At 43.5% G+C, this 24173-nt stretch overlaps 1 protein-coding gene across 1 annotated transcript in view; it reads right to left on the bottom strand.

Moving 5' to 3' along the window:
- The window catches only part of ICA1 (islet cell autoantigen 1), an 86064-nt gene that overhangs the window by 1757 nt on the left and 60134 nt on the right, over positions 1-24173 (bottom strand). Inside the window, exons 9-14 of the mRNA XM_069729345.1 lie at positions 6707-6798; positions 6584-6636; positions 6048-6077; positions 5906-5965; positions 2117-2389; positions 1719-1811 (exon numbers count right to left, since the gene is read on the bottom strand). Coding sequence (XP_069585446.1) covers positions 1719-1811; positions 2117-2389; positions 5906-5965; positions 6048-6077; positions 6584-6636; positions 6707-6798 — 601 coding nt within the window. The remainder of the gene's footprint in view (positions 1-1718; positions 1812-2116; positions 2390-5905; positions 5966-6047; positions 6078-6583; positions 6637-6706; positions 6799-24173) is intronic.

The following is a 24173-nucleotide window of genomic DNA, read 5'->3' as shown; positions in this document are numbered from 1 at the left end:
GAATACAGATGTTGTTAACTCGCTCATCCTCTAATAATAATAATAATGAGATGACTCTGATCATCCTGTCCAAGTCTACACAGCATAAGTGAGCAGCAGAAAACAGTAAGTGTCAGCCTACTGTGTGTTCTCATTGGCCGGTTTGAGAACTGCAATATTTTATCCACATGAATTTATGTTAAAGGGGTATTCTTAAGTTGTCTCTTGAGCATCTCTAAAGCTATGCAGTCTCCTTACTTTCCAACTTATGGCAGGGCGGGCACTCCTCTTTGAACGGCAGCTCAGCACAAGTTCTGCTGTAACACATTCACCTATCATGTATTTACAAATAAGAGATAAAAGGGCATTTGAAGTAGATGGCTCTGGAGGGGGAGCGCTGTAAATTAGGAGAAGCACTCTGTAACCTGCTGATGCTGAGAGCTGCTGATTTTGCAAGATTTACAACAGCAGCTCCTCAGGAGCTGAGAATGAAGGAAGGTGAGCAGATGACTTCTGAATATGGGTTGGAGAGAGATGGCTGGGATATTAGGAGTTCATCCTTTTCCTGGATTGTAACTTCTGGGTACAGGCAGCTAGAGCCTTTGCAGGCTCTGCTGACTAAGCTCCATGGAAACCAGCTGTACACAATATGAGATAAAAGCAGGAGAATGACAGCAGATCTACAGAATGAAAATCAGCAAGTTTGCAATTAACTTGCTTTTTTCTAACCGACCAAAGCATTTTAATAACATGAGAATAGCCCATTAAGTTTACAAACAAACATCGACATCATTTTCATCCTTCACTGATCTCGATGATATAGTTTTCTTGATAAACATACATGGGATGAAGAGGAACAACGTTTTTCGAAACGCCTTGGAAACTTTTTGGCTACCATACCTCCAGCAAAATGAAGTCATGCGTCATCTCTACGATCGCACGCATGATTCCCAGTGATGCTACAGGCCTGAGAGCCCTGTTCACTAACAACCATGGCGGCACACAGGATTTTTGAGAAGTCCATACCAATCTCGCCTACGGGACTTGGGCTCTTTACGTTGGCATCTTGACCCAGGACATTCCTGTTCTTCACTTTCCCCCCCAACCACAATCACTGGATTGGACTTTATTTATTACCAGGACTTAGAATCGTTGGCTCTATAAGTAAAGCAATTCCGGGTACTAAAGGCGAGACCACCTAGATGTACTTAGATAAGTTACCGTAATTAATATATGTCTGGAGGCCTAGTTACACTTCATACATTTGGAGTATTATCGCGTTTCCCTAACTCTGATCGCCATCTTGGTGTTTATGGGCAGCGTACTGTTACTTTACCTTTTTAGCACATTTTTCATAAATAAGCCCATTTATTTTTAAGCCATCTGGACTTCCAGGTTGTAGGATCCTGGCATGGAGAGTGTGGTCCCACTACCCTCCGGCCCTGTCGCTGTGAGTGAGGGGCTCGAGAGACCTCGCTCTTTGCACTAACCCGGCACTGCCGCATACTTTTACAGAAATGTTACCAAAGGTTGGTGGACCGTGTTCTGCCTGACGGAATCCCACAAGCCGGAGAGCTCGGACCGGACTTTGGTATTAGTTGGGCTTTTGGGGGCCATTAGGACATGCGACCTTAGTGTAGAATGGTCTGATCTTACCGCGGAGAAGCCCCCCACTTACACGATGACACACAGCACAGAAGTACGAAGGACCACAGAAGGGCGACAGACGATGATCTTACCTTTCACTGGGGTCCGGCTAACATTTTGATGGAGGTTAGCGGGTGGGGTTGGGAGACAGGATGAGGATGAGGCCCCGTTGTTAGCTGACCAGTCTGGAATACAGCGACATATTAATTATATTCTTGGGTGTGATAGATTAGCCATTGTTGTCGTACGGCATGTCCACATCTGTAAATTTGCTGCAATTGTATCCAGTCTGGAAAATCCATTGCACAAATATTTAATCTGCGCTGATACATTGTAGCAAACTGGACAAGGCAGGGAAAGAGATGTGAATTGGCTTTCCTGCATTTAGTTCACAGATATTTGTCTAGACTGGACACAAGTGAGCAGTATTAAGTCTGTGCGGGTTTTAGCTTTCGGCTACTGGACGTGAAAAAAGAAGGCGACTACAAACCATGTAATGAAGCCTGGAAGCTGCCAAAGTCTTGTTCCAACAACTGTGACGGAAGAAAACCAGACGATGATTCGGCTTTCTGTTCCTCTTCAGGAGATGCGGGGCTTAAAGGCTGAGTATTGAAGAGGGGCTCCCCGAACACGGCCGTCCACTCTTTGCCGAGGTCTCCGGTATCCAAAGAAGATGCACTTAAGATCTCATTTAGCAGCTGCATCTCGTCCTTCTCCAAAGTATCGGCCTCGAGGGGGTCCGCAAGTGGATCCTTGGATGTGGCTAAAAGCAGAAAACATAACAGGAGTCAAAAGACGCTGCCTCCTGTACGTAAGGAAGGGGGCGCAAAAGGACTGTTCATTTCAATCACAGGCGCGCAGTGCACTCTGGGCCTGGCCGAGCAGTTCAGTACACACTCCCAAATACATAATTACCCTGTATCGCTGATATTAACGGGCTCTTGAAAAGCCACAGCTCCAATCAAGGAAGATAGAAAAAACAAGGAATAGGGAAGGTGCACTCATCTGTTCAGTCACACCAAGGGTGCACAGAGCGCCTGGGATGGTTTAAACTGACACATTTTGTTTAGGAAGTCGTGTCAATCACAAAAACATAGAATATGCATTCATAAGATCCAGGATTATAACTGTATAGCTAGTTAACAAAAATTTTTTGACCAGTTATTTAATAATTTGACAAAATAATACTGCCCTCTATGTATAAGAATATAACTACTATAATACTGCTCCTATGTACAAAAATATAACTACTATAATACTGCTCCTAGGTACAAGAATATAACTACTATAATACTGCCCCTATGTACAAGAATATAACTACTATAATACTGCTCCTATGTACAAGAATATAACTACTATAATACTGCTCCTATGTACAAGAATATAACTACTATAATACTGCCCCTATGTACAAGAATATAACTACTATAATACTGCTCCTATATACAAGAATATAACTACTATAATACTGCCCCTATGTACAAGAATATAACTACTATAATACTGCCCCTATATACAAGAATATAACTACTATAATACTGCTCCTATGTACAAGAATATAACTACTATAATACTGCCCCTATGTACAAGAATATAACTACTATAATACTGCTCCCTATGTACAATAATATAACTACTATAATACTGCTCCTATGTACAAGAATATAACTACTATAATACTGCCCCTATGTACAAAAATATAACTACTATAATACTGCTCCTAGGTACAAGAATATAACTACTATAATACTGCCCCTATGTACAAGAATATAACTACTATAATACTGCTCCTATGTACAAGAATATAACTACTATAATACTGCTCCTATGTACAAGAATATAACTACTATAATACTGCCCTCTATGTACAAGAATATAACTACTATAATACTGCTCCTATGTACAAGAATATAACTACTATAATACTGCCCCTATGTACAAGAATATAACTACTATAATACTGCTCCTATGTACAATAATATAACTACTATAATACTGCCCCTATATACAAGAATATAACTACTATAATACTGCTCCTATGTACAAGAATATAACTACTATAATACTGCCCCTATATACAAGAATATAACTACTATAATACTGCTCCTATGTACAAGAATATAACTACTATAATACTGCCCCTATGTACAAGAATATAACTACTATAATACTGCTCCTATGTACAATAATATAACTACTATAATACTGCTCCTATATACAAGAATATAACTACTATAATACTGCTCCTATATACAAGAATATAACTACTATAATACTGCTCCTATGTACAAGAATATAACTACTATAATACTGCTTCTATGTACAAGAATATTACTATTATAATACTGCTCCTATATACAAGAATATAACTACTATAATACTGCTCCTATATACAAGAATATAACTACTATAATACTGCCCCTATGTACAAGAATATAACTACTATAATACTGCTCCTATGTACATGAATATAACTACTATAATACTGCCCCTATGTACAAGAATATAACTACTATAATACTGCTCCCTATGTACAAGAATATAACTACTATAATACTGCCCCTATGTGCAAGAATATAACTACTATAATACTGCTCTTATGTACAAGAATATAACTACTATAATACTGCTCCTATATACAATAATATAACTACTATAATACTGCCCCTATGTGCAAGAATATAACTACTATAATACTGCTCCTATGTACAAGAATATAACTACTATAATACTGCTCCTATGTACAAGAATATAACTACTATAATACTGCTCCTATATACAAGAATATAACTACTATAATACTGCCCCTATATACAAGAATATAACTACTATAATACTGCCCCGTGTACAAGAATATAACTACTATAATACTGCTCCTATATACAAGAATATAACTACTATAATACTGCCCCTATGTACAAAAATATAACTACTATAATACTGCTCCTATGTACAAGAATATATCTACTATAATACTGCCCCTATGTACAAAAATATAACTATAATACTGCTCCTATGTACAAGAATATAACTACTATAATACTGCTCCTATGTACAAGAATATAACTACTATAATACTGCCCCCTATGTACAAGAATATAACTACTATAATACTGCTCCTATGTACAAAAATATAACTATAATACTGCTCCTATGTACAATAATATAACTACTATAATACTGCCCCTATGTACAAGAATATAACTACTATAATACTGCTCCCTATGTACAATAATATAACTACTATAATACTGCTCCTATGTACAAGAATATAACTACTATAATACTGCCCCTATGTACAAGAATATAACTACTATAATACTGCTCCCTATGTACAATAATATAACTACTATAATACTGCTCCTATGTACAATAATATAACTACTATAATACTGCCCCTATGTACAAGAATATAACTACTATAATACTGCTCCTATGTACAATAATATAACTACTATAATACTGCTCCTATGTACAAGAATATAACTACTATAATACTGCCCCCTATGTACAAGAATATTACTACAATAATACTGCTCCTATGTACAAGAATATAACTACTATAATACTGCCCCCTATGTACAATAATATAACTACTATAATACTGCCCCTATGTACAAGAATATAACTACTATAATACTGCTCCCTATGTACAATAATATAACTACTATAATACTGATCCTATGTACAAGAATATAACTACTATAATACTGCCCCCTATGTACAAGAATATTACTACTATAATACTGCTCCTATGTACAATAATATAACTACTATAATACTGCCCCTATGTACAAGAATATAACTACTATAATACTGCTCCCTATGTACAATAATATAACTACTATAATACTGCTCCTATGTACAAGAATATAACTACTATAATACTGCCCCCTATGTACAAGAATATAACTACTATAATACTGCCCCCTATGTACAAGAATATTACTACTATAATACTGCTCCTATGTACAATAATATAACTACAATATGGGCTCGAAATACATATACTTTAATATTGTACTGTCCTTCTTGTCTAATCAAGGTCATGGATTTTTACATTTGGGCCTAAGTTACTTGTCAGTGTTATTCAGCTCTTTCTACGTGACCATATTGAAGTCCCATAAGGGTCTTGCTATGCGACCCCCTTTATGATCCAGAGCCGCTACAATCACAGTTCGGAGCGGTGCAGGACGCTCGGTCTTCGCTGTGTAATGCCTTTGTGCAGCTGCAGGGTAAGCGATTATGGACGGATGATTTGTGATTATGGGACACTCACCACTTTCCTCAAAGATGAACTTCTCCTCTGCTTTCAGATCTAACAAATCATCCAATGTACCTGGAAAATGAAAACCGCCAGATGAGGCTGTAAACAATGCAGTGACCCTAGATGCGTACACCCAGCTGTCCCCCCTTCTTACCATCAAACGTGTTTCCTTTGTCCAGTTCAACTTCAGATGTGACATGAAAGAAATGGAAAAATCAGTCGGTTCAGACGAGATCATAGGTATTACCCGCTCCTACTTACACACATTCCCCTTTGTACATAAGCAGACGGCCTTTAACCCCGGTAGCACCAAACGGGGCTCCCGAAAGTGCAAGTCTGATGGTTGGCATATTTGGTTTCTACTCTCGGTTATCACTGCCAGTTTGCCGCAACAGGCGGCTGCTGTAAAATGATGCCACTTTTGGCGTTTGTCATTTTTGACCAACTCCGATAAAATGGGCGGCTGCCGGTCGTCAAATTCATGACAAACGGTGGCATTAGCTGTGCAATAAATGTTCCTGCAGCGGGGCGGGAGCAGGACTTGTGGCAAGGCGCACAGAGGTGTACCGTCCAGCGGAATCGCACGCGCATCCAAGGATCAGGATCAGAATAACGCCGGCCTAGATGTATCGGCCATATGGACCTACTGCACCAGCTGCGGGTGGAGATGGCGGCTTATTTGGGACTCACCTGAGGACACGGATTCAGTCTCATGCTGCTGCTGTTCATCTAAAGAGATCAGTCTGAAGGAAAGAAGGGAAAGGTTAAACTGCCCGAGACGTGCGGACACTGATGGACTCTCCGCTGACTTACTGCTCGTTATTCTGCATCTCCGGGGCGGCATCCTTGGCCTTTGGCTTCTTTTTAGACTGATGACAGAGTTTATCGACCGGATCCTGTAGACTCTACGGCAGAACAGGAAAAATAATATGACGTCACGGCTGCTAGAATAGGACATCACTGCGTGATCGGTGGGTGTCCGACCTCCGAGACCCCATCGATATTCACAATGAAGGGTTTCCAGTTTGTCCTCTGCACAAGGGCATTAATATCCACCTGATGCAGTGGAAATCCCTGGTGGTCTGGAACGCCGCTTTCCAGGGAAATTGTCGGAAGAGGACTAGGACTCCACCTACAGTGCCACCTATTGACAGCAGTGATCCTAAAAGGTCAACATCGACCCTCCAACGAGCCTTGCCACATGACTTAGGATAAAAGCCAAAACGAAAATCTCAATTTTCAGACAAAGTTTCGGGGTACTGCCCCTCGTCAGTGCAAAGTATGAGATCTGGATTCGCTGGGTGAGAGGCATCTGCCCGGGATCCAAAGGGTAACGTTTCTCCTTGAAAAGAATGACATGTCAGAGGAGACTTTTAAGGCTTGCAATGCTCCTCTGTGAAATATGCATATTGTCTTTTCTGAGAGGAAGAGGACTAGAATATGTGAAGGATGACACCGGAGAGATCACGCAGAATCCCACCGCGTGAAGAGCCCGCATCTCGCCACCCCACCTGATGTCACTATCAAGTCTGAGGGATCACGTGGTACGATCTCCTCACTTGCACCAATGTGACATTCTGCAAGGTCAGCTTGGCACGGTTTTACACGGACACCTCCTGTCCACACGGGTCCAGGGAGACCCACGCAGTTGCTGACGTGGCACCACACTGGCTCACAACCCCGACAGGCCCTTTTCCTGGGAGAACTGCAAGGGGGACGCACAGCTGAAGAAGTGGAGCTGTGGGGGTCTCAAAAGCTGATCCATCAGCAATCTTAAGGCTATGTGCACACGTTCAGGATTTCTTGCAGAAATTTCCTGAGAAAAAAACGGAAATTTTCTGCAAGAAATCTGCATGCATTTTTTGCGCGTTTTTTGGTGCTTTTTTTTGCGCATTTTTCCAGACATTTCCCAATGCCCTTTTCTGCACCACCACCGATCAGTCCTATGTGTAGTAATCAAGCCTCCGACATCGACAGGATGGCCCACATAGTCGCTAGAACGGTCTCCTGCTGGTACTTGTAGTTACCCGGAGCAAGGCAGCCTAATCTTATACAGCACAATCTGCCAAAGTGCCCCCGGTTTGCTCACATGAGCGCAGGATACGGGTGTGATGGGGAAATCCTGCTCCGAACGCGCCAATGTGATAAACACAAAGTCAACAGAAGACGGCGGAAAACGGAGAACGTTTGTTTTTTAGCAGAATAAATACGACTGAGCCAAAACAAAGACTGCGGAGTAGAAAATGAGAATATGACCAGCCAAATCCAGGGCTGATCCAACCAGTCCAGATTTTTATTTTTTTGGCCTTATTTTACAAATAAAAACTAATTTTTTTAATGAGGCAAAAAAGCCTGATTTGTACAACTGCTCATCCTCTGATAACACCTTCGCTCTAATCAATCACTGGTTCCAGATTACTATTTATAAAATAAATAATAAATACAATCATAGATGAGATTGGATTTTACAAATACGGGTAAAGAAGAGACGAATGATCCTCGCTTTCTTTTATGAACATCCACGTTAGGTGCGGGACATGGCTTTGTGTACAACTGACGGGCGTTTATTATGATTTTTCTAATTGTTATTTTTGCTAAGATTTTTTTGCTATTACATGTTTTTCATATCTGAGATTTTACTTTTTATCATTTATGATGAGATTTCATGGTTTTCCTAACATTTAAGAATTAAAGTTTCTTTTCGCTATTTAAGATTGGTGCAATTTTTTATTACATTTTTTAATGATTTGTGTTTTTTTTTGTTTTGTTTTTTATACAAATTAACTCACTTGCACGATGAAAGAAAACTTTGAACTCTTGCACATGCCACCTAGCCATCCTGTAAAATATGGAAATGGCCGACCCTTTTAAAGGACATCTGTCACCTTTAAGGCGGCAACAGTAAGACCGTTTTCTTCCTTTTTTGGGAGAGAACGTATTTGCAAGTTTTTCTCCCATGCAGCATTGCGGGTATGTGCACACGTCAGGATTTTTTCCTGACATAATCCTGAGAATTCTGCCAGAAATCCGCGTGCTTTTTTCGCGCGGATTTCTCACGGAATTTGCGCGCTTTTTGCGCAGATTTTTTGAGTTTTTTTTTTACATTTTCCGGAATGTCCTTTTTGATAGGAAATCCGCAAAAAATTCGCAAAAAGATAGAGCATGTCCGGATTTTTTGCGGTATGCGTTTTTTTTTGCGGAAAAAAACGCTAACATCTGCACAAAAAATGTGGAATGCATTCTAAATGATAGGATGCATAATGTTAGCGGGTTTTTTGCGGATTTATAGCATTTTTATGGCGAAATTCCGCAAAAAAAAACGCTAAAAATCCTGACGTGTGCACATACCCTGCCAGTAACACTCCATACTCAGCGGGTATTTCCTTGACGTGGGCTTCATTTTTTTTTTTTTTTACGCAAATGTAAAATTTTTATGTTTTGTTTTAGGAAAGATACAGTACAGACCAAAAGTTTGGACACACCTTCTCATTTAAAGATTTTTCTGTATTTTCATGACTATGAAAATTGTACATTCACACTGAAGGCATCAAAACTATGAATTAACACATGTGGAATTATATACTTAACCCCTTCATGACCCAGCCTATTTTGACCTTAAAGACCTTGCCGTTTTTTGCAATTCTGACCAGTGTCCCTTTATGAGGTAATAACTCAGGAACGCTTCAACGGATCCTAGCGGTTCTGAGATTGTTTTTTCGTGACATATTGGGCTTCATGTTAGTGGTAAATTTAGGTCAATAAATTCTGCGTTTATTTGTGATAAAAACGGAAATTTGGCGAACATTTTGAAAATTTCGCAATTTTCACATTTTGAATTTTTATTCTGTTAAACCAGAGAGATATGTGACACAAAATAGTTAATAAATAACATTTCCCACATGTTTACTTTACATCAGCACAATTTTGGAAACAAAATTTTTTTTTGTTAGGAAGTTATAAGGGTTAAAATTTGACCAGCGATTTGTCATTTTTACAACGAAATTTACAAAACCATTTTTTTTAGGGACCACCTCACATTTGAAGTCAGTTTGAGGGGTCTATATGGCTGAAAATACCCAAAAGTGACACCATTCTAAAAACTGCACCCCTCAAGGTACTCAAAACCACATTCAAGAAGTTTATTAACCCTTCAGGTGCTTCACAGCAGCAGAAGCAACATGGAAGGAAAAAATGAACATTTAACTTTTTTGTCACAAAAATTATCTTTTAGCAACAATTTTTTTATTTTCCCAATGGTAAAAGGAGAAACTGAACCACGAAAGTTGTTGTCCAATGTGTCCTGAGTACGCTGATACCTCATATGTGGGGGTAAACCACTGTTTGGGCGCACGGCAGGGCTTGGAAGGGAAGGAGCGCCATTTGACTTTTTGAATAAAAAATTGGCTCCACTCTTTAGCGGACACCATGTCACGTTTGGAGAGACCCTGTGTGCCTAAACATTGGAGCTCCCCCACAAGTGACCCCATTTTGGAAACTAGACGCCCCAAGGAACTTATCTAGATGCATAGTGAGCACTTTGAACCCCCAGGTGCTTCACAAATTGATCCGTAAAAATGAAAAAGTACTTTTTTTTCACAAAAAAATTCTTTTAGCCTCAATTTTTTCATTTTCACATGGGCAACAGGATAAAATGGATCCTAAAATGTGTTGGGCAATTTCTCCTGAGTACGCCGATACCTCATATGTGGGGGTAAACCACTGTTTGGGCACATGGTAAGGCTCGGAAGGGAAGGCGCGCCATTTGACTTTTTGAATGGAAAATTAGCTCCAATTGTTAGCGGACACCATGTCGCGTTTGGAGAGCTCCTGTGTGCCTAAACATTGGCGCTCCCCCACAAGTGACCCCATTTTGGAAACTAGACCCCCCAAAGGAACTTATCTAGATGCATATTGAGCACTTTAAACCCCCAGGTGCTTCACAGAAGTTTATAACGCAGAGCCATGAAAATAAAAAATAATTTTTCTTTCCTCAAAAATGATTTTTTAGCCTGGAATTTCCTATTTTGCCAAGGATAATAGGAGAAATTGGACCCCAAATATTGTTGTCCAGTTTGTCCTGAGTACGCTGATACCCCATATGTGGGGGTAAACCACTGTTTGGGCGCACGGCAGGGCTCGGAAGGGAAGGCACGCCATTTGGCTTTTTAAATGGAAAATTAGCTCCAATCATTAGCGGACACCATGTCACGTTTGGAGAGCCCCTGTGTGCCTAAACATTGGAGATCCCCCAGAAATGACCCCATTTTGGAAACTAGACCCCCAAAGGAACTAATCTAGATGTGTGGTGAGGACTTTGAACCCCCAAGTGCTTCACAGAAGTTTATAACGCAGAGCCATGAAAATAAAATAAAAAAATTATTTTCTCAAAAATGATCTTTTAGCCTGCAATTTTTTATTTTACAAAGGGTAACAGGAGAAATTTGACCCCAAAAGTTGTTGTCCAGTTTCTCCTGAGTACGCTGATACCCCATATGTGGGGGTAAACCACTGTTTAGGCACATGCTGGGGCTCGGAAGTGAAGTAGTGACGTTTTGAAATGCAGACTTTGATGGAATGCTCTGTGGGCGTCATGTTGCGTTTGCAGAGCCCCTGATGTGGCTTAACAGTAGAAACCCCCCACAAGTGACCCCATTTTGGAAACTAGACCCCGAAAGGAACTTATCTAGATGTGTGGTGAGCACTTTGAACCCCCAAGTGCTTCATAGAAGTTTATAATGCAGAGCCGTGAAAATAATAAATACGTTTTCTTTCCTCAAAAATAATTATTTAGCCCAGAATTTTTTATTTTCCCAAGGGTTACAGGAGAAATTGGACCCCAAAAGTTGTTGTCCAGTTTCTCCTGAGTACGCTGATACCCCATATGTGGGGGTAAACCACTGTTTGGGCACATGCCGAGGCTCGGAAGTGAAGTAGTGACGTTTTGAAATGCAGACTTTGATGGAATGCTCTGCGGGCGTCACATTGCGTTTGCAGAGCCCCTGGTGTGCCTAAACAGTAGAAACCCCCCACAAGTGACCCCATTTTAGAAACTAGACCCCCCAAGGAACTTATCTAGATATGTGGTGAGCACTTTGAACCCCCAAGTGCTTCACAGACGTTTACAACGCAGAGCCGTGAAAATAAAAAATCATTTTTCTTTCCTCAAAAATGATGTTTTAGCAAGCATTTCTTTATTTTCACAAGGGTAACAGGAGAAACTGGACCCCAGTAATTGTTGCGCAGTTTATCCTGAGTATGCTGGTACCCCATATGTGGGGGTAAACCACTGTTTGGGCACACGTCGGGGCTCGGAATTGAGGGAGCACCATTTGACCTTTTGAATACGAGATTGGCTGGAATCAATGGTGGCGCCATGTTGCGTTTGGAGACCCCCTGATGTGCCTAAACAGTGGAAACCCCTCAATTCTAACTCCAACACTAACCCCCCCACACCCCTAACCCTAATCCCAACTGTAGCCATAACCCTAATCACAACCCTAACCCCAACACACCCCTAACCCTAATCCCAACTGTAGACATAACCCTAATTCCAACCCAACCCTAAGGCCATGTGCCCACGTTGCGGATTCGTGTGAGATTTTTCAGCATCATTTTTGAAAAATCCGCGGGTAAAAGGCACTGCGTTTTACCTGCGGATTTTCCGCGGATTTCCAGTGTTTTTTGTGCGGATTTGACCTGCGGATTCCTATTGAGGAACAGGTGTAAAACGCCGTGGAATCCGCACAAAGAATTGACATGCTGCGGAACATACAACGCAGCGTTTCCGCGCGGTATTTTCCGCACCATGGGCACAGCGGATTTGGTTTTTCATATGTTTACATGGTACTGTAAACCTGATGGAACACTGCTGCGAATCAGCAGCGGCCAATCCGCACCGTGTGCACATAGCCTAATTCTAAAGGTATGTGCACACGCTGCGGAAAACGCTGCGGATCCGCAGCAGTTTCCCATGAGTTTACAGTTCAATGCAAACCTACGGGAAACAAAAATCGCTGTACACATGCTGCGGAAAAACTGCACGGAAACGCAGCGGTTTACATTCCACAGCATGTCACTTCTTTCTGCGGATTCCGCAGCGGTTTTACAACTGCTCCAATAGAAAATCGCAATTGTAAAACCGCAGTGAAATGCGCAGAAAAAAACGCGGTAAATCCGCAGCAGTTTAGCACTGCGGATTTATCAAATCTGCAGCGGAAAAATCCGCAGAGGACCAGAATACGTGTGCACATACCGAAACCCTAACCCTAGCCCTAACCCTAACCCTAGCCCTAACCCTATTCTAACATTAGTGGAAAAAAAAATATTTCTTTATTTTTTTATTGTCCCTACCTATGGGGGGTGACAAAGGGGGGGGGGGGTCATTTATTATTTTTTTTATTTTGATCACTGAGATATAACTGAAAAGATGGTAGCAAATTGCAAGCTTTCGAGACTACGCAAGTCCCTTCCATAAAGACTGTGCATCAACAGTCAGTAAGGGGTTAAGTGTGAAATTATGTCTCTCCATTTATCTATATCTCAGTATATGTGAGTACACCCCATGAGATTTGAAAAACCTTTTCCTTCTAGAATCAACATTTTCTATGGGACACCGTAGTAAAGGGGTCAGTGTCTTTATTTCAATAAAAAGGACTTTATTCAGGATGTTTTTTTATTTACAATATGACTATGGGGCTAGTAATGGGGGCATCTTATAGACGCCTCTCCATTACTAACCCCTGGACTTTATGTCAACTACCAATACAAAGCTGACATCAACCCCAATATTATTACCCAACTTTCCAATGCACCAGGGCAAGGGTGAATCGTGAGGCTAAGATCATCAACTTATAGATGTGCCATTTCTGGGGTGGCTGAGAGCTGATGTTTTTAGTCTGCGAGGGGGCCAATATCCATGGACCCTTCCTAGGATATTAATATCAGCCCGCAGCTGTCTGCCTAGCCTTTGCAGGGTACTAATTATAAGGGGGACCCTACGTCATTTTTTTTATGGGGGTGGGAGTCCACTTTTTAATAACCACGAAAGATGAAGTATACAGCTGTGAGCTGATATTAATAGCCGGGGAAGCTCCATGTGTATTACCCCTTCCCAGGCTATAAACATCAGCCCCCAGCTGTCTGCTTTTCCTCTGCTGGTTATCAAAACTTCGGGAAATCGCATGCCATTTTTTTTGCTTAATGTATTGATTAATTAATTAGATACATGAACAGTAAGCTACACACACACACTGCACTAATAATATATGTCACTCACATATTTATGTATTGAAGAATATTTCCTTTGAAAACCATCTTTAAATGACAGAGAATTACTCTACATAAAAGTTAATGTTAAAATTGCATAAGCATGTCATACGGATGATAGGTGAGAAAAATCGCATTGTACTCGCATGAAAATTGATAGCCGCTTGAATGACACTTGTCGGACTTTTAAAGAACAACATTGGACCGATTTTATTAACGCTGATGGGTATGAGCCCTTACATTGAATATTTTGTAATTTAAGTTATATTACTAACTTTTCTTTCTCGTAAAAATTTTGGAAATTTTTCTTCTCTTCAAAGAGGGTGTACTCATTTATGCTGAGCCATATAAGTGGTGCCAAAAACAAGACACTGTGCCACCTGTTCCCGGAGAAAGCTGGCGAGACGCGGCGGCCGGGAAGTGAACTTGTTTGTCAGTGCTGTTCTCAGTCGTGACTACAAAAATAACCGGCAACCAAACAAGCGAGCGGCCCGGGAGCTGTCACAATAGTAAACAGCATTTCTCTCCCGTGTGCCTATAGTAGGACGCCTTCGTGGCTGGTAATTAATGGAGCTGGCAAGATCTCCCTGTGTGGGCTGCAGTCACACGTTTTATTAATTAACATATTTTAGCAACCGAACAAAATGTCTTCATAAAATAGGCGTCTTTGATTCGAGGCGTTGACACGAGGACGAAAACTCCGAAAATGACGCTGCTAAAAGAAACAAAGAAAGGCTACAAAGCTGGACGGCACCGGCGAGCTCCGAAGTCACATCTGTGTTAGTAAAGGTTTCTGTTCACACTAATAACGATTCTGGAGCATCTGATGCCATCATTTGTACAGCTCCTCTGTTATTCATCCTGGAAGTGACCTCCCCACAGGTGATCAATGGGACTTGGATCCGGACTCATTGCTGCCACTTCACAACTCTCCAGCGCTTTGTTTCCAACCATTTCTGGGGGCTTTTTGAAGTATGTTTGTGGTCATTAGCCTGCTGGAAGACCCATGACCTAGGACACAAACCCAGCTTTCTGACACTGGGCACTACATTGCCACCCAAAATACTTTGGTAATCTTCAGATTTCACGATGCCTTGCTCATAGATAAGGCACCCAGTGTCTTGTTTCAGGTGTGATTTTCATATTGCCCACATTTGTTACTTGCCACAGGTAATTGTGAACGAGCATCACATGGTTGAAACCAAGTTGTTCACCCACATTTTTGGAAAGGTGCCAGCAATTTTGTCCGGACCATTTTTGGGGTTGTGTGTGAAATTATGTACAATTTGCCTGTAATTCCAATAACTTTCTGGGAGAAATACCGTATATACTCGAGTATAAGCCGAGATTTTCAGCCCAAATTTTTGGGCTGAAAGTGCCCCTCTCGGCTTTTACTCGAGTCACGGTAGCGGTGGGGTCGGCAGGTGAGGGGGTGAGGGCGCTGAGGTATACTTACCTAGTCCCAGCGATCCTCGCGCTGTCCCTGCCTTCCTCCCTGTCTTCTGTGCTGCAGCGTCTTCCCCTCTTCAGCGGTCACGTGGGACCGCTCATTACAGAAATGAATAGGCGGCTCCACCTCCTATAGGGGTGGAGCCGCCTATTCATTTCTCTGATCAGCGGTGCCGGTGACCGCTGACAGGAAGAGGCTGCAGCACAGAAGACGGGGAGGAAGGCAGGGACAGCGCGAGGATCGCTGGGACTAGGTGAGTATGTTATATTCACCTGTCCACGTTCCAGCCACCGGGCGCCGCTGCATCTTCCCGGCGCCTCCATCTTCCCGGCGTCTGCGCTCTGACTGTTCAGGCAGAGGGCGCGATGACGCATATAGTGTGCGCGGCGCCCTCTGCCTGATCAGTCAGAGCAGAGACGCCGGGAAGATGGAGGCGCCGGGACCGGACGCTGGGAGCTGCAATCAAGAGAGGTGAGTATGTGTTTTTTTTTTTGTTTTTTTTATTGCAGCGGCCATGGCACAGATATATGTGCAGCATCTATGGGGCAGTATGAACGGCACACAGCACTATATGGGGCATCTGTGCAGCATCTATGGGGCAGTATGAACGGCACACAGCACTATATGGGGCATCTGTGCAGCATCTATGGGGCAATATGAACGGCACACAGCACTATATGGGGCATCTGTGCAGCATCTATGGGGCAGTATGAACGGCACACAGCACTATATGGGGCATCTGTGCAGCATCTATGGGGCAGTATGAACGGCACACAGCACTATATGGGGCATCTGTGCAGCATCTATGGGGCAGTATGAACGGCACACAGCACTATATGGGGCGTCTGTGCAGCATCTATGGGGCAGTATGAACGGCACACAGCACTATATGGGGCATCTGTGCAGCATCTATGGGGCAGTATGAACGGCACACAGCACTATATGGGGCATCTGTGCAGCATCTATGGGGCAGTATGAACGGCACACAGCACTATATGGGGCATCTGTGCAGCATCTATGGGGCAGTATGAACGGCACACAGCACTATATGGGGCATCTGTGCAGCATCTATGGGGCAGTATGAACGGCACACAGCACTATATGGGGCATCTGTGCAGCATCTATGGGGCAGTATGAACGGCACACAGCACTATATGGGGCGTCTGTGCAGCATCTATGGGGCAGTATGAACGGCACACAGCACTATATGGGGCATCTGTGCAGCATCTATGGGGCAGTATGAACGGCACACAGCACTATATGGGGCGTCTGTGCAGCATCTATGGGGCAGTATGAACGGCACACAGCACTATATGGGGCATCTGTGCAGCATCTATAAGGCAGTATGAACGGCACACAGCACTATATGGGGCGTCTGTGCAGCATCTATGGGGCAGTATGAACGGCACACAGCACTATATGGGGCGTCTGTGCAGCATCTATGGGGCAGTATGAACGGCACACAGCACTATATGGGGCATCTGTGCAGCATCTATGGGGCAGTATGAACGGCACACAGCACTATATGGGGCGTCTGTGCAGCATCTATGGGGCAGTATGAACGGCACACAGCACTATATGGGGCATCTGTGCAGCATCTATGGGGCAATATGAACGGCACACAGCACTATATGGGGCATCTGTGCAGCATCTATGGGGCAATATGAACGGCACACAGCACTATATGGGGCATCTGTGCAGCATCTATGGGGCAATATGAACGGTGCAGAGCACTATATGGCACAGCTATGGGGAAATAATGATCTATTTTTATTTTTGAAATTCACCGGTAAATGCTGCATTTCCACCCTAGGCTTATACTCGAGTCAATAAGTTTTCCCAGTTTTTTGTGGCAAAATTAGGGGGGTCGGCTTATACTCGAGTATATACGGTATTTCATTTTCTGGATCAATTTCAAGGGTGCCAACTCTTTCGGCCATGACTGTACTATGCCACGTCCTCTATATACTACACCACACGGGACACATCCTCTATATACTACACCACACGGGACACATCCTCTATATACTACACCACACGGGACACATCCTCTATATACTACACCACACCGGACACGTCCTCTATATACTGCACCACACGGGACACATCCTCTATATACTACACCACACGGGACACATCCTGTATATACTGCACCACACGGGACACGTCATCTATATACTACACCACACCGGACACATCCTCTATATACTACACCACACGGGACACATCCTCTATATACTACACCACACCGGACACGTCCTCTATATACTGCACCACACGGGACACATCCTCTATATACTACACCACACGGGACACATCCTGTATATACTACACCACACGGGACACGTCATCTATATACTACACCACACCGGACACGTCCTCTATATACTGCACCACACGGGACACATCCTCTATATACTACACCACACGGGACACATCCTCTATATACTACACCACACCGGACACGTCCTCTATATACTGCACCACACGGGACACATCCTCTATATACTACACCACACGGGACACATCCTGTATATACTGCACCACACGGGACACGTCATCTATATACTACACCACACCGGACACATCCTCTATATACTACACCACACGGGACACATCCTCTATATACTACACCACACCGGACACGTCCTCTATATACTGCACCACACGGGACACATCCTCTATATACTACACCACACGGAACACATCCTCTATATACTGCACCACACGGGACACATCCTCTATATACTACACCACACGGGACACATCCTCTATATACTACACCATACGGGACACATCCTCTATATACTGCACCACACCGGACACATTCTCTATATACTGCACCACTCGGGACACATCATCTATATACTACACCACAGAGGACACATCCTCTATATACTACACCACACGGGACACATCCTCTATATACTACACCACACGGGACACATCCTCTATATACTACACCACACAGGACACATCCTCTATATACTACACCACACGGGACACATCCTCTATATACAGCACCACACGGGACACATCCTCTATATACTGCACCACACGGGACACATCCTCTATATACTACACCACACGGGACACATCCTCTATATACTACACCACACGGGACACATCCTCTATATACAGCACCACACGGGACACATCCTCTATATACTGCACCACACGGGACACATCCTCTATATACTACACCACACGGGACACATCCTCTATATACTACACCACACGGGACACATCCTCTATATACTACACCACACGGGACACATCCTCTATATACTACACCACACGGGACACATCCTCTATATACTACACCACACGGGACACATCCTCTATATACTGCACCACACGGAACACATCCTCTATATACTGCACCACACGGGACACATCCTCTATATACTACACCACACGGGACACATCCTCTATATACTACACCACACGGGACACATCCTCTATATACTACACCATACGGGACACATCCTCTATATACTACACCACACAGGACACATCCTCTATATACTACACCACACGGGACACATCCTCTATATACTACACCACACTGGACACATCCTCTATATACTACACCACACGGGACACATCCTCTATATACTACACCACACAGGACACATCCTCTATATACTACACCACACGGGACACATCCTCTATATACTACACCACACTGGACACATCCTCTATATACTACACCACACGGGACACATCCTCTATATACTACACCACACGGGACACATCCTCTATATACTGCACCACACCGGACACATTCTCTATATACTACACCACACGGGACACATCCTCTATATACTACACCAAACGGGACACATCCTCTATATACTACACCACACGGGACACATCCTCTATATACTACACCAAACGGGACACATCCTCTATATACTACATCACACGGGACACATCCTCTATATACTACACCACACGGGACACATCCTCTATATACTACACTACACATCCTCTATATACTACATCACAGGGGACACATCCTCTATATACTGCACCACACGGGACACATCCTCTATATACTGCACCACACAGGACACATCCTCTATATACTTCACCACACGGGACACGTCCTCTATATAATACACCACACGGGACACATCCTCTATATACTACACCACACGGGACACATCCTCTATATACTACACCACACGGGACACATCCTCTATATACTACACCACACATCCTCTTTATATTACACCACACGGGACACATCCTCTATATACTACACCACACGGGACACATCCTCTATATACTACACCACACGGGACACATCCTCTATATACTGCACCACACGGGACACATCCTCTATATACTACACCACACCGGACACATCCTCTATATACTACACCACACGGGACACATCCTCTATATACTACACCACACGGGACACATCCTCTATATACTACACCACACGGGACACGTCCTCTATATACTACACCACACGGGACACATCCTCTATATACTACACCACACGGGACACATCCTCTATATACTGCACCACACGGGACACATCCTCTATATACTGCACCACACGGGACACATCCTCTATATACTGCACCACACGGGACACATCCTCTATATACTACACCACACATCCTCTTTATACTACACCACACGGGACACATCCTCTATATACTACACCACACGGGACACATCCTCTATATACTACACCATACGGGACACATCCTCTATATACTGCACCACACCGGACACATTCTCTATATACTGCACCACTCGGGACACATCATCTATATACTACACCACAGAGGACACATCCTCTATATACTACACCACACGGGACACATCCTCTATATACTACACCACACGGGACACATCCTCTATATACTACACCACACGGGACACATCCTCTATATACTGCACCACACCGGACACATTCTCTATATACTACACCACACGGGACACATCCTCTATATACTACACCAAACGGGACACATCCTCTATATACTACACCACACGGGACACATCCTCTATATACTACACCAAACGGGACACATCCTCTATATACTACATCACACGGGACACATCCTCTATATACTACACCACACGGGACACATCCTCTATATACTACACTACACATCCTCTATATACTACATCACAGGGGACACATCCTCTATATACTGCACCACACGGGACACATCCTCTATATACTGCACCACACAGGACACATCCTCTATATACTTCACCACACGGGACACGTCCTCTATATAATACACCACACGGGACACATCCTCTATATACTACACCACACGGGACACATCCTCTATATACTACACCACACGGGACACATCCTCTATATACTACACCACACATCCTCTTTATACTACACCACACGGGACACATCCTCTATATACTACACCACACGGGACACATCCTCTATATACTACACCACACGGGACACGTCCTCTATATACTACACCACACGGGACACGTCCTCTACATACTACACCACACGGGACACGTCCTCTATATACTGCACCACACGGGACACATCCTCTATATACTACACCACACGGGACACATCCTCTATATACTGCACCACACGGGACACATCCTCTATATACTGCACCACACGGGACACATCCTCTATATACTGCACCACACGGGACACATCCTCTATATACTACACCACACGGGACACGTCCTCTATATACTACACCACACGGGACACATCCTCTATATACAGCACCACACGAGACACATCCTCTATATACTACACCACACGGGACACGTCCTCTATATACTACACCACACGGGACACATCCTCTATATACTACACCATACGGGACACATCCTCTATATACTGCACCACACCGGACACATTCTCTATATACTGCACCACTCGGGACACATCATCTATATACTACACCACAGAGGACACATCCTCTATATACTACACCACACGGGACACATCCTCTATATACTACACCACACTGGACACATCCTCTATATACTACACCACACGGGACACATCCTCTATATACTACACCACACGGGACACATCCTCTATATACTGCACCACACCGGACACATTCTCTATATACTACACCACACGGGACACATCCTCTATATACTACACCAAACGGGACACATCCTCTATATACTACACCACACGGGACACATCCTCTATATACTACACCAAACGGGACACATCCTCTATATACTACATCACACGGGACACATCCTCTATATACTACACCACACGGGACACATCCTCTATATACTACACTACACATCCTCTATATACTACATCACAGGGGACACATCCTCTATATACTGCACCACACGGGACACATCCTCTATATACTGCACCACACAGGACACATCCTCTATATACTTCACCACACGGGACACGTCCTCTATATAATACACCACACGGGACACATCCTCTATATACTACACCACACGGGACACATCCTCTATATACTACACCACACATCCTCTTTATACTACACCACACGGGACACATCCTCTATATACTACACCACACGGGACACATCCTCTATATACTACACCACACGGGACACGTCCTCTATATACTGCACCACACGGGACACATCCTCTATATACTACACCACACGGGACACATCCTCTATATACTGCACCACACGGGACACATCCTCTATATACTACACCACACATCCTCTTTATACTACACCACACGGGACACATCCTCTATATACTACACCACACGGGACACGTCCTCTACATACTACACCACACGGGACACGTCCTCTATATACTGCACCACACGGGACACATCCTCTATATACTACACCACACGGGACACATCCTCTATATACTGCACCACACGGGACACATCCTCTATATACTGCACCACACGGGACACATCCTCTATATACTACACCACACGGGACACATCCTCTATATACTACACCACACGGGACACATCCTCTATATACTACACCACACATCCTCTATATACTACACCACACGGGACACATCCTCTATATACTGCACCACACGGGACACATCCTCTATATACTACACCACACATCCTCTATATACTACACCACACGGGACACATCCTCTTTATACTACACCACACGGGACACATCCTCTATATACTACACCACACGGGACACATCCTCTATATACTACACCACACGGGACACGTCCTCTATATACTACACCACACGGGACACGTCCTCTACATACTACACCACACGGGACACGTCCTCTATATACTGCACCACACGGGACACATCCTCTATATACTACACCACACGGGACACATCCTCTATATACTGCACCACACGGGACACATCCTCTATATACTGCACCACACGGGACACATCCTCTATATACTACACCACACGGGACACATCCTCTATATACTACACCACACCGGACACATCCTCTATATACTGCACCACACGGGACACGTCCTCTATATACTACACCACACGGTACACATCCTCTATATACTACACTATACATCCTCTATATACTACACCACACGGGACACATCCTCTATATACTACACCACACGGGACACATCCTCTATATACTACACCACACGGGACACATCCTCTATATACTACACCACACCGGACACATCCTCTATATACTACACCACACCGGACACATCCTCTATATACTACACCACACGGGACACATCCTCTATATACTACACCACACGGGACACATCCTCTATATACTACACCATACGGGACACATCCTCTATATACTGCACCACACCGGACACATTCTCTATATACTGCACCACTCGGGACACATCATCTATATACTACACCACAGAGGACACATCCTCTATATACTACACCACACGGGACACATCCTCTATATACTACACCACACTGGACACATCCTCTATATACTACACCACACGGGACACATCCTCTATATACTACACCACACGGGACACGTCCTCTATATACTGCACCACACGGGACACATCCTCTATATACTACACCACACGGGACACATCCTCTATATACTGCACCACACGGGACACATCCTCTATATACTACACCACACGGGACACATCCTCTATATACTACACCACACGGGACACATCCTCTATATACTGCACCACACCGGACACATTCTCTATATACTACACCACACGGGACACATCCTCTATATACTACACCACACCGGACACATTCTCTATATACTACATCAAACGGGACACATCCTCTATATACTACACCACACGGGACACATCCTCTATATACTACACCAAACGGGACACATCCTCTATATACTACATCACACGGGACACATCCTCTATATACTACACCACACGGGACACATCCTCTATATACTACACCACACGGGACACATCCTCTATATACTACACCAAACGGGACACATCCTCTATATACTACACCACACGGGACACATCCTCTATATACTACACTACACATCCTCTATATACTACATCACAGGGGACACATCCTCTATATACTGCACCACACGGGACACATCCTCTATATACTGCACCACACAGGACACATC

This window comes from Ranitomeya imitator, chromosome 6, assembly GCF_032444005.1.
Source record: "Ranitomeya imitator isolate aRanImi1 chromosome 6, aRanImi1.pri, whole genome shotgun sequence".
Classification (NCBI taxonomy): Eukaryota; Metazoa; Chordata; class Amphibia; order Anura; family Dendrobatidae; genus Ranitomeya; species Ranitomeya imitator.
The sequence above is the reverse complement of the archived record's forward strand: the minus strand, read 5'-3'. Positions and strand labels throughout refer to the sequence as shown.